At 42.4% G+C, this 13,107-nt stretch overlaps 2 protein-coding genes across 12 annotated transcripts in view; both read right to left on the bottom strand.

Annotated features, from left to right (window-relative positions):
- Window positions 1-76: 76 nt before the first annotated feature.
- Window positions 77-6,600, bottom strand: PLPP5 (phospholipid phosphatase 5). 5 transcript variants are annotated; one of them, XM_019032160.3, is made up of 7 exons: window positions 6,120-6,600; window positions 5,878-5,986; window positions 5,362-5,452; window positions 4,888-4,951; window positions 4,254-4,378; window positions 3,126-3,296; window positions 77-1,588 (listed from the first exon to the last, which is right to left on the bottom strand). In XM_019032160.3, the coding sequence occupies exons 1-7, from the start codon at window positions 6,191-6,193 to the stop codon at window positions 1,428-1,430; spliced, it is 795 nt and encodes a 264-aa protein (XP_018887705.1). In that variant the 5' UTR covers window positions 6,194-6,600; the 3' UTR covers window positions 77-1,427. The 5 variants fall into 5 exon arrangements, with proteins under 5 accessions (XP_018887705.1, XP_030869558.1, XP_018887706.1 ...); XM_031013698.3 differs by having other exon boundaries at window positions 5,791-5,986; window positions 6,120-6,491; XM_019032161.3 differs by having other exon boundaries at window positions 77-1,933; window positions 6,120-6,250.
- Window positions 6,601-6,689: 89 nt separating this feature from the next.
- Window positions 6,690-13,107, bottom strand: part of NSD3 (nuclear receptor binding SET domain protein 3) — a 112,688-nt gene continuing 106,270 nt past the window's right edge. For all 7 annotated transcript variants that reach the window (XM_019032151.4, XM_019032148.4, XM_019032152.4 and 4 more), the window contains one exon: window positions 6,690-12,870. In XM_019032151.4, the coding sequence (XP_018887696.1) occupies window positions 12,629-12,870 (242 nt within the window). In that variant the 3' untranslated portion in view covers window positions 6,690-12,628. The remainder of the gene's footprint in view (window positions 12,871-13,107) is intronic.

The raw sequence follows: 13,107 nt of genomic DNA, 5'->3' as shown, positions 1-13,107 counted from the left end.
GAATTCAATGTTTTGCTTTACTAAAGTTCCAGCCCCTTAATGTACTTTAAATATTTAAAAAAGCACACATGTACCATTTTATTTGAATATCAGGTTTACTGAAGGAAAAAGATACATTGAAAATATAGGAAGATACACATAAAAGACAACGTCATATTTAAAGTATAATCACAATAAAGAGAAAGGGAGCTGTAGGTCCTATGGCATCAGTTCTGATGACATCCCATAATTGTTCCTTATATTCCATTGTGAAGAAGGGGCAGAAAAAGATTCATCTGTCCTTCAGATGACGACACCTGTCAGTCATTTTTCTTTTCTGCCTTAGTCACTTGGCAGTGTTGGTGCATTTGAGCAGATCTTCAGTCATGAATGGAAGGAAAGAAGCACAGTTCTTCTACTGCTTCTTTCTAACTGTGCTTCTACAAGCACAGTTATGGTCAAATGAGGTAGAAACAGTCATCTGTTAGTAGTGCTGAAACCACACTCCTGACCATTTTCTTCTTTATTATTGTTTTCACTTAGTAATTCAACAAATTGTTTATGCCCACGGTGTTCAAAATGCACAGCAGTACCAGATGGCTGGACTCAGATAAGATGCACACAAAAGTGATAAATTACCCTAGATTCGACATTTTCCTATTTAAGGCTTGATGGAATTGTCATCAGAGAAGGTAAACAGAATCAAAGTAATTTAGTTGGCCATGCCCTAGATTTTAAGATTTTGAGCTATATGAAATGGAAATTAAGTTCTGATAATGAACTCTAGCTTCTGAGACAAGGTGGGGCTATGTAAAGGCTTCTTTGTGACAAGATCCTTCTAAGAATGGCATTTAAATTAAATGTAAAAACACTGTAGATCTTCAGATATTAATCTGATAGACCAGATTCATAAGGTGTTGGACACCTTTGAAAGATCCTTTTACTAGAACATGTGGCATACAGTAGTGGAAAAGAACTGTAACTCCTCAAGATAGATGAGCAGGGGCAAAAGTGTGTAATCATTTGGAGGCAGAATACAGTGTGGCTTATGTCCTCACTTGCACCTTGGAAGGGGAAAAAAAAGCCAGAATTTCTTGTCTTGTGCATGGTCCGGTTAGGAGGGCTAGTTCACCTGTTCTCTATTGAGATAGATTCAGTTTTTTTTTTTTTGAGACGGGGTCTCACTCTGTTGCCTAGGCTGGAGTGCAGTGGCGCAATCTCAGCTCACTGGAACCTCCAGCTCCCAGGTTCAAGCAATTCTCCCACCTCAGCCTCCCAGGTAGCTGGGATTACGGCACACAACTCCTGGCTAATTTTTGTATTTTTAGTAGAGACAGGGTTCACCATGTTGGCCAGGCTGGTCCTGACCTCAGGTGATCCACCCTCCTCGGCCTCCCAAAGTGTTGGGATTACAGGCATGAGCCACCACGCCCGGCCAGATTCAATTTTTAAATATCAAAACAATAAGAATCCCCAGGCTTCTGTGCAGTGGAAAGTACAAGTTTGTCTTGAAATGGTTTGTGGCATTCTGCATCAGTCAGAGGAGGATAATACTGCCGATAGCAGACATAGGCAAATGTCATTCCAATCATGGATCCAACTAGTACATCTGAAGAGAGTGGAAACAAGGTCTTCTCTTAATATTAGGCTCCTAAATCCTATTACATACACATAGCATAGAGGACCTGGCCCTCCAGGATACTCTACTGTGGGGCTAAAATAACCTCAATTCCAGACTTATGGTTTCTAAATAAAATCTTTTTATTCTCAATTTTATCATAGTTACAGTATTATCATTGTCAGGTTGCTTTCTGAACACCAAATCAAAACCCATCTTAAGTAAGTATAATAAGCTTTGTTCGGAGTGTACTAAATTAGAATTTTTCTAACTCAGAAGAGTAACAAAGGTCCACTTATTGCTATTCATCTGCCCATTTTCACCATTTAAAGGGTCCTAGAGGAAGGAATAAAGTATTTTAAGAGTTGCTTCTCGCCGGGCGCGGTGACTCACGCCTGTAATCCCAGCACTTTGGGAGGACCAGGCAGATGGATCCCGAGGTCAGGAGATTGAGACCAGCCTGACCAACAAGTGAAACCCTGTCTCTACTAAAAATGCAAAAATTAGCCGGGCGTGGTGGCGTGTGCCTGTAATCCCAGATACTCAGGAGGTTGAGGCAGGAGACTTGCTTGAACCCAGGAGGTGGAGGTTGCAGTGAGCCGAGATGGTGCCACTGCACTCCAGCCTGGGCGCAGAGCTAGACTCTGTCTCCAAAAAAAAAAAAAAAAGAGTTGCTTCTCTTTGCAAAAAACTAGTTTATTTAAAAATTTAAAATAGGGTTCCTGAGGACCTGTGGGCAATACTTCCAACGTTTTTTTTGGAATTGTGTCACGTTCAAGCCATTCTCCTGCCTCAGCCTCCCAAGTAGCTGGGATTAAAGGCGTGTGCCACCATGCCCAGCTGATTTTGTATTTTTAGTAGAGATAGCGTTTCACTGTTGGTCAGGCTGGTCTTCAACTCCTGACCTCAGGTGATCCACCTACCTCACCTTGCCAAAGTGCTGGGATTACAGGCATGAGCCACTGCGCCTGGCCTCAATTTTTGTATTTTTAGTAGAGACGGGGTTTCAATATGTTGGCCAGGCTGGTCTCGAATTCCTGACTACAGGTGATCCGCCTGCCTTAGCCTCCCAAAGTGCTGAGGTGTGAGCCACCGCGCCAAGCCAGGTGTTCTGTAATTTGGATATTTTACTTACTATAGCATTCAGCTTAAATTTGTTTGGTTTAATTATAATTTTATGTTTTCTTGAATTTTACTTATGTTTTTGAACAAAAGTCCTATGACAATGAACCTGGTTTTTAAGAGAGTAAATTGAACTTTGAGGTTTTAAATTTCCTGTAGATGCAGTTTAACTTGAACTTACAATGCTTCAAATAATGGAAAAATTAGGATGTTTATCTTTGGTAAACTCTTTTTGTCTTATCTTTCCTATAATTTTAAATGTATATTCTTAGTACAGAACCCAGACCATCCATACTCATTAATTTGTTCATTCAGCAGATATTTAGTAAGCATCTCCTCTGTGCTAGGTGCTAGGAATAAAATGAGTGAAATATGCAAGCTTCCATGGCCTGAGTACTTTGCTTACCTTGCCAGTGATGCTTGTAGTCACATGTGCGGGACAGTGCAATCACAGCTGCAAAAAGTAGAGGTGACAGAAAGGCACAGAACCTCCAAGATTTCCCACGGCCTTGTGGTGTGAAGCAGTGTAACTTCCCTGCCAGGTAGAAGGACGCAAAGGCCAGACCAGCAAATGCAACTGGAACAAGAAAAACTTTTAGGTGGTTTGTCTTTTAAAGGAAGCTACCTCATTCATCCCCACATAGGAGGCTAGGAAGCATGAGTATGTTTTTATTTATTTATTTTTTGAGACAGAGTCTTGCTCTGTCACCCAGGCTGGAGTGCAGTGGCACCATCTCAGCTCACTGCAACCTCCATTCCCCGGGTTCAAGCGATTCTCCTGCCTTAGCCTCCCAAGTAGCTGGGACTCCATGTGTGTGCCACCATGCCCAGCTAATTTTTTTATTTTTAGTAGAGTTGGGATTTCACCATGTTGGCTAGCCTGGTCTTGAACTCCTGGCCTCAAGTGACCTGCATGCCTTGGCCTCCCAACTGCTGGGATTACAGGTATGAGCCACCACACCCGGCCATGAGGGTGTTTTAATCCTTTTTTGTGTATACTTATAGTGTAAGTCATTGTGAAGGAAAGGGAAACAAAAAGAAAAATGAAGGACTTAGTGCCCCAAAGTTAATGTTTTATCTGAGTATAGTTTTCGGAATACTAGCTATATGAATTAACTTGTTGATGCTTTAGTTTCCTCATCTATAAATGGGACTCATAAATATAATAGTCCCCACCTCATTGGATTATTGTGAGCTATAATTAGGTAAGAAATGAAAATGCTTCAAAGTACCTGACACATAGAAACTCTTCGTTAAAGGTATTTTTATTGCTAGTACAAGATTGCAGGATCTAGGCAAATAATATAACAATTAAATGTGCAAATCTCATGAAGGTAAACTACCTTTCTGTTCTGTAATATTTACCCAAATAGTCAAGGCTCAGACTTGTTAAACTGTGGAGTTACTAAAGAAGGGGGGATTTTCCAAATTGTAGAAACAAGAGTAGTCAGATTTTCCCATCCCTACTAGCTTTCTAGGTTAAATTCAATGATGTGAAAACAAGCATAGGGTAGAGTCCATATGATATTCATACAGGAAGAATGTCCACTGGGGAAGCTCTTTCGGCCCTCATTCACCACGTCCTTATCCCCTGTACACATCAAGTCAGAATGGGCTAGCCCATCAGGGAAGCAGCGGTAGAAGAAATCTGGGCGTGGCCTGGAAGAAAGCAGCATGGTTGGAACGTAAATCGTTAACTCCAGAAATTATTTTTCAGTTGTAGCAGACATTAATAATCCTGTTAACTATTGGTCAAATAGTGCCCCAGGCAAAATAAGGTAACTGGATTAGTATAGTCACCACACTAAGAGAAAAGCCTTACTGTCAAGGTCAGCATTTAAATTAGGGGAAAAACGCCCACTCCAGCACATGATTACTTTTTAGGGCAAACAGCAAATGACACTGCAGCTTCAGGAGGTGCTCAAGAGGACACTGACCGACTGCTGTGGCCGTTGGTGGGAAATGCTGTTCAGGCAGAAAAGAGCCCAGGTGTCACCTGGAGGACTGAGGTATGGGGAAGGGAGTAAGCGTTGAATGACAAAAGAAAAATCAGAGTGAAGATAAAGGAGAAAAGAATGAGAAAGACGTGTGGTGGACACCATTAACCTCTCTGTTCTGGTGGGTAAGGGCTGAGGCAGATGCTGGGGTGGTTAGCTGTTGTCACTTACCTCCCTACGATCAGTTTTATTGTGTTGGTAAAGACGCCATTCAGAGCCAGGGCAAGGCTGGCAGCTGCAAAGCAAAGCCATTAGTTAAAAGGATCTGTCTAGGAGGAAAGGTATGGTCATGGCCTCGTTATGAGAGCAGCCGTGCTGTTTCTGAGATGGATAGAATCCAACCAGGCCTGGGCACAAAAATAATTAGGGTCCTCAGTGATCACTCTTTTGTAGCCGAGAACTTTTGTACTAGGCCAAAGACATTTCTGAGGTACAAATAACCCAGTGCATTTAGGCACAGGGCCGCCTGCGGTGTAGCCTGCGTAACCAAGTCCCTGCAGAGCTATTTTCCTCTCCCGCGGGGATAGAGTTCTTTTAGGAATGCAGAACTCAGTGGCCTCCACACAGGCTCACCGTGGCTGAATCCCACAACGACCTCCTAGGTTCCCAGCACAAAGAAACCGGCCAGAAAGGGCTAGCGCTCACCCAGGCAGGCTTGTCTGCTGTCTCTTGTGTCTGCCTTCTTGAGAAATTTGGCCAGGAAGATCAGAGACAGTGGAGAGAGAAATGCAATAACCTGAATCAGAATGTCAGAGGTTAAAAACAATCCAAAAAAAAAGCCACACTCGTGCTCCTACAGGAAAGAGGGATGTGACACAGCAGGACTCACTGGCGCTAACATAAGGTCTCTGAGTGCGCGTAACCGGGCGCCAGGCAGCGCCACCAGTGAACATCAGCGCCCGTGCGGCTCGGGCCCCGGTACCTCAGGCTGAGGCACAGAGCGCCCGGGAAAACGTTGTCTCAGCCCAAAGAGGCTCGGACACCCTCCTCTCTCAATCAATCAGGATCTTAAACACTCGAGCCCTAGGAGGCGGAACCCAGCGCACAGCAGCGGAGTGGGCAGTGGGTTCCTACAAAGGCCGTCGGGGGGTGGAAAACGCACAGGTGCCCGCGGGAAGCCCGGTCATGGGGAGGGAGGAGAGACGATCTTTCTCCACGCACAAACATCGGCTTGGTGGGGAAATACTCCGCCTCCACGTAGGGGTTCCGGTAGAGCCACATCTCCTCCGGCTGGATGAGTCTCTGGAACGGGGGGAGCAGCTCCGTCACCCTAGAGGGGAACAAAAAGAAGCGCAGAGCGGGTCGCCTGGCTTCCTCCCCGCTTCCCCACTGCCCGACCCGCCGCCCCGTGCCGCCCGCCTGCCTGGGAAGCGAGGCCGCCCGGGCCCGGCCGTGGATCTTACAGGAAGGCCGCGAACAGCGCGAGCCGCACGCCCACTTCGGCCCCAAAGGCCACCGCCGCCGCCGCCTTCCCCATCCGGCCGTGAGCTCCGAGCGACGCTGCGCTGACGTGGCCACCTCCGCGGGGAGGGCCGGGCCGGGAACTGGGCACCGCCCCCTCTCCCAGTTGCCCGCGCTCCGGCGGCTCCCCAGAAAGACGGCCTGGCGGCTGTGCCGAGGGTATCGTCTGGCAAAGGGTACGCAAAGCCAGCGGAGCTGCCCTCTGGTGCGTTCAGCAGGGAGCCAGCGCCCCAGTTCCAGCCGAGTAGGTCGGCGTACGGTCCCTCAGCAGCTCGTCTCCACGGCCCAACCACACCACCGCGGGTAGCAGCCTTCTCCCGGGACCTCGCCTCTAAATGGAAAACCAAACAGCCCGCTCTCAGATCCTCGTTCCTTAGCAACACAGCCGCATTCTGCAGGAAGCTACACTACCTGAGGTTGGCTGGACTGTGTCATTTAGTCCTCCCACCCAGGATGGCCTCCTGCCCAGAGTGTTGTAGCAAAAAATTATTGGTAAAGAACAAGGCCACATATTTAATTTGGAACATACAGGACAATTTATTGAAGTCAATCTCAAGCAAAATCTGAAATCAGTGGAATGTCATTAAAAACCTTTCCAAATTAATCCTCACGGAAGCAAAAAACACATTGGAATTCCAAAGTATTTGTAAAATAAAAAAGGCAACATCTCAGTAAATATAATGTACAAAAATTATATGTTCCTACCAGCACACACATCAGTAAAGAAGCTTAAATATTACAGGCAACCCTAAATACACTATAACTAGTCAACAATAAGCTATCTATATACAGGTTAACCAAGCTTTACACGTTTCACACTATGCAATAAAACATAGGCCAATCAACAAAATCCTCAAAATATTATATATCTTGAAGTCTATGTGGCAACATCAAGTCATTATACAGTAATGCCCTAGTGGAACACCCCCAGGGAAAATTAACACTAATCCCTTAGTGTCAAGAGCTTCTAGCCAAGTCACAGAAACTCAAAAGAGATTGACTTTAGTGAATATTGATGCTTTGTTATTAAAGACTCAAGTCTCAAGTGATTTAGGCAAAGTAACGGTTCACAGGATCTACAAAGTTTATTACAGATAAAGTACAGAAATAACCAATCTACAAAGATCATTATCATAAAGAACACGAGAAAATGAAAACGGAGTCTGTAGGTATCTGTGTTTGTTGTGCAATATCACTCAAATGGGTACAAATGAGTTTCTCATATCAATTCCAAATATACACATACCCTTGTATATAAAAAATGATATTAGCCAGTTGTAATACTCATTTAGCATCTTGGTTATTAGTGGCAATATAATTTTCTTAACATAGGGCATGTAACAGGACAAATGAGATAAAATAATGACAACCAAGTAAGTTTTATCCAGTCCATTTCTAAACTGACAAGAATACCTTATTCAATACCTTATATAGGTCATCTGACAGATACTTGAGGGCTGTTTGCACACATCAAGTGTGTTGGCAGGCAGGGAGGGGAGCAGTAAAAGCTGAGGGTGCTTTCTCACTAACTAGCAGATGCAGTAATGCCACATAAGAAAACTAAGGACTGAATAAATGACTTTGGCATCTATTCTATTTTCCCTTTTTACTTACATGTAAATTACTTTTACAGCCTACTGAAGGACAGGCAATTCTCATCCCCCTCCCACTTCATACATACGTGCCACAAGCACCCAAACTTGTCACTTATGCAATGGACTGACCAAAACAAAACAAAAAACAGAAATGTTTTTTGAAAGACACGGATTACCCACATTTTGGGAGTGTAACGTAAGTGCAATTTTTTTTTTTTTTCCCCTACATAGACATAGTAAAATGAAAGAAGATGTGCTTGGGGAGAGGGTTGACAAAATGACAAAATAAAGAACGTACATAAAAAGTATTTGTAAAAATGCTGGTATCTCATGCAGGAGTCTCTTCCTCAAATGTGTTCAATCAATCTGAGCTATCTACTGTGAACACTCTCCCATTTGCAGAACTTCACCTTTAATCCACGCTAAAGAGGATAAGAGACTAGGCTATTTATTTTCAAAACAGTTTACAAAACAATGCTTTCTACTTCATAAATGTAAAAAGAAACTAAAATAAGGAGAATCTGAAGAGTTTCAAGTACTTAAAAAACCTGAATTCAATGAGGCAGAGGTCTCAATGTTAAAGTGACTATTTCGTACCTGTGGTAAACATTATCCCCCCCTTACCCTTTACCAGGAGAAAGGGAACCCCCTTTCTCCTGGTACCCCACCCCAGGTAAAAGTTGGTGAGATTTCAGTATATACACATTTCCAACTTTTCAGTATTTGTTAATTCATTGCAAAGCTTTCTAATTATAGTATTCCCTACTCCATCTGAAAATGGAAGCAAGTTCTACTTTTTGTTTTACAAATAACCAGAGACCAATTCTAGGTGGCCCTAGGCCAAAGGAAAGTGTTTCCATTCATCAATTCATGTCTGCACCAACTTGGACAACTGGGGGTGGCTGGATGCATCAGCCTTGTGAAAAGTAACTTTAGTCTACGCTGCCCAGAAATAAAGCAACTTTCCAATGTCCTTTTTCTCATGTGGAAGTATAGAATGTCAGCTTCCCAGCCGTGAGGGCTCCATAGCCACTGTTTTCTTATCTTGTTAAGAGGACATGGCATGTGGCAGCCAACACCTTGACTTTAAGGTGAATGCTAACGGAAGAGCTTTGTATTTAAAATGAAATGAAAGACAAGCAACAAGTCCTGGGCAGTCCAGAGATTGTATTCTCTACAGATGGCCTGTTTGCAAACTGTAGGTCTGGGTTTGACCTATTGGAATACACCATGGAAGAAACTACTCAAAAAGGAAATTCCACTTCATGAACCAGGAAAGTTGTCCAACAGCCTGTCCCATCTGAGGGTCCTTTACATGATTAGATACTGAATATCTCACTTCTACAACGTTATTTACAGACATGTTTTCAAATATTTTGTGTAAATGGCAGAAGGGAGCTGGGAGCAGTCCCCCTGCCTCCATTACTTTTTTTAGCTTTCACATATGTTCTTGACTTGTACAGAAAATTCCAAATTTTAAATGATTCCCCAACTCAGCCAGTTCTATAGATGAGGCCAGATCATTTTTGAGAATTAAGATAGAGTGGGAACTTGTTAAAACAAAAATGAAAATAAAACCCACCTCACTCCTGTATCTCTCCCTGATTAGACATTAAAGAGGTGAATCACTGCCTCTGGCTGCTTCAGCCTTCCAGGAATGAAGAGCCATCCACCTTGCCCTTCTCAGCCAGCCACAGGCAGCTCTTCTGATTCTTCCCTCGCAGCAGTGGCGGTCCAGCCCCTCCCTCCCCTGCACAGTGCCTGGGAAGGTTTCCCAGGATTTCATCTTCAGCTCTTACTGATCCAGTTTCTGAAGCTTTAGGCTGATTATCAAAAATCTTATGTTCACTTCTTCCTTCAACAAATTAACATGTGGTTAAAAAAATACCACCATTAGCCCATGCTGCTTTAAGTTACTTCATTGTTGGACAAGAATAAAAACCAGCCACTTACACTCTGACCACATATAGATTTAAAAGTTAACAAATACCAACTTCAGACTATGAGTGAGCAATGTCTTTTGGAATATTTCATTGGTGTATCACAGGCACAGTGCATGTATACTCATGCACACATAAAGGACAATTTTCTCTTTCTGCATCTATAATCTGCAACTTAAAAATATATAAAATAGGTCAACATTGACGCTATGGAGGTGTGAGGAGAACTCCTTGGCACCAGCATGACTAAAACCGCTTTTTAGACCATTAAAGAACATTCATGGCCAAAGACTTCAGAACTATGGTTACCTTTTTTTTTTGAGATGGAGTCTCGCTCTGTCACCCAGGCTGGAGTGCAGTGGTGTGATCTTGGCTCACTGCAACCTCTGCCTCCTGAGAAACTGGGACTACAGGCATGTGCCACCATGCCCGGCTCCTTTTTGTATTTTTAGCAGAGACAGGGTTTCACCATGTTGGTCAGGCTGGTCTCAAACTCCTGACCTCATGATCTGCCCACCTCGGCCTCCCAAAGTGCTGGGATTACAGGTGTGAGCCACTGCACCTGGCAGCTATTTTGTTTTCTACTCTGATTTCTGAAATGGTGAAACAATCCTATTAATCATAATTTTTTTTAAATTTCAGCAGAGCTCTGTTACAGATATGAAAACAAAATGTGACACAATGAAGAAGCTGCATAAAAATACTGAAACCTAAGGTATCTGTAGTATATAGGATGTACCCTGGCTTACCATATAAAAGTCTTTATATAGTAAATAGCACTAAGTCTAAAAGCAAGGAGATAAGATTTCATGTTGGATACTGTTTCAACAAGAACTGTATTTGGAATATTAAAGGAAATCCTTATGTTAGTAAGTTTAAAAAACCAAACATCATATACAAAATAAAATTTTAGTATGATAAAACCTAGCTTTTCTTATTTTTTAAAAGGACATCAAACTATATAATTGCTCAAGAGCAAAGTTTAGTGTTTTGGTGAGCTGTATTTCATGTTACTTGTAGCAATTATATTTGGTGACATGGATCGCATTTTCCATTTTGCTCTTTCTTTTGGGACCATATCTAATCAACAGAAGTACTGGAAGCCCAATAAGTCACCGCAGAATTAATTGCTGGAGTCAGGCAAATGGCAGTTTAGGAGCTTCAGTAAAAGAATTGTAGTGTTTTTTACAAGAGAAAATCCAGTATAATTGCACATTTACATACAAAAAAAAGAGGCACAAAACAGATTTTCACCCTCTTTCCATAGAAGAGCTCTAAACTGATAAGCAAATGGAACACTCAATACAGCTGAAGGAATGTGGTAGAGCATCTACCCTCCCTACCTTCGTAAGGTTACTAGGTACTTGAGGGAAAATAAATGCTACCAGGTACCAGCAATTGTAAGCAGTCAAAATTCACAGAGAAAGTTAACATTCATTCAAGCTAACCCTAGACTTCTACTTAGTACAGTGTTACAACAATGTCTGACATTACTAATTATTTTCATACAAGGAATACTGGAATATACATATTCCTAAGCATTAAAAGCAAGTGAGTTTGGTGAGCAGACATCTTGGTATACTCGCGTCTATAAGAGTCAAGCATCACCATCAACCATTTTTGCTAACACTGACTTTCTTGGGAGTTTTCTCCAAGTGCTTCCTAAGATGAAGTGTGTTTGTGTGGCTCTTATGCACCCTGTAAAAGTAGAAGTTCTTCCCCTTACTCAATGGGAGCAATCTTAAGTACTGGATAATAATAGAAATTCTTTACATGTAACCTGGGGATGCCCCTACTACTTTCGCCCCCCAAATTAGGAACTCAACCAAAAAGATCTATTCAAATACAATTCAAACTCACTTGTGTGGTTTTACCAGGAAACATGACTGAATGGTCAGATGACAAAAGAAATGTTTGAGTAGGAGAGGAAAACAGAGACAAAAAATAAAATGCCTGTAATTCTCTCCAATTAAGACCAGGGTCTACAATAAAATTGGACAGAAAATGGTGCTTATATGATCTAAATTTTGGTTTATGCCTTCATCCCCCTTTAGCTGCCTTAATCAGTGTCAGGAAAATAGGAGTGACCATTCCAACTATGCTTCATATCCACAGAAACGCACTTCATCCAAAACCCAAACCATCCATGTCAATGGAAAACGTTTCAAAAATCAGTGAGCACATCCATTCCTTTTTTTCCTTCCACCAAGGAAACACACCATATACCCTTCTAGGTAAAGTTACCATAGTACAAAGCCCACCTTGTTTAAGACCACAGAGGTAAAATCCACCGAGGCATTGTTTTCAAGAGGCCGGATTTAATACTTCCATAGAGCCCTTCTCTAAGCCTATGAAAAGCATTTTGAAGGGAAAGAGAAGTGAGCCTACCTACTGCTCAGTAAAGAGGTATATAAAGCTTATCATACCCTTTCCTAGAGGGCTTTCTCAGATTCCTACTTAAAACACACACACACTTGATTAGACTATTGAACTACACTTCTTGAAATTCCTAAAAATGAAAATAAATAAAGGAATGATGGCTACTTTTGCTTTATACAACCAAGGAACACATCTTAGACTTTAAATTTATCTCATTAACAAAACTTACTTTTCTCTTTGTTCTTATTTTAACAGCAAAAACATTTCTTTTTCAAGCTGCAATGGCATTGAAGCACAATAAAAGGCAAGAAAAGACCAAGGGAATTTAACCCTCCACAAAAGAATCCCAAACCAACCAAACAAAACAAAAACCAGACACCACCAACTGCTTCTGCCTGCATGAACTGGTTTCCCATTTTTGCTTTAATAAGGCAGTTCCGATGGCAAAGGCTGTATGCACTGTGGCAGTCTCTTCTTTTTAAATGCATGATCTATTTGCTTTTTTCACTTAAATAGAAAGTAGGGGACACCACACATTTATTCTTTTACTTCTTCTCCATGATCTTGTGATTCCCATTTACATTTTATCTTGCTCCAGTATTCTGGTGACACAGGAGCCATGGGGTCATGTTCCGAGCAGCAGAGGCGGCCTTCCAATGCAGAGGGAACCAGGGCCCCCTTTTCATGATCTTTACAAAATGAATGTGGACAGAATTCACAGAAGGAAACAGCTGCACTGCTGCACTCATCGCACTGATGCCACGGACACTCCCACTTTCCTAATTTGGGGAGATGGGGAGGAAGAAGGAGAAGTGCCCAAGTTAGTGCCTGTCTTGATTACCCATGAAAAACCCAGGTTCCTTCTTCTCTCATTGGAGATGGAATTCAATTGAATACAACTCCAAATTTCAACCAAACATAGATCTGGGTGTACAGTTTAGGATGGATGTGAGCTACTGGCCAAAACCCAACACCACAGGTACCAACTACCCACCTATGGGAACAGTATACAAGAA

The sequence above is a fragment of the Gorilla gorilla genome, chromosome 7 (genome assembly GCF_029281585.2).
Source record: "Gorilla gorilla gorilla isolate KB3781 chromosome 7, NHGRI_mGorGor1-v2.1_pri, whole genome shotgun sequence".
Classification (NCBI taxonomy): Eukaryota; Metazoa; Chordata; class Mammalia; order Primates; family Hominidae; genus Gorilla; species Gorilla gorilla.
Note: the sequence above shows the minus strand (reverse complement) of the source record. Positions and strands in the feature narration are given on the sequence as shown.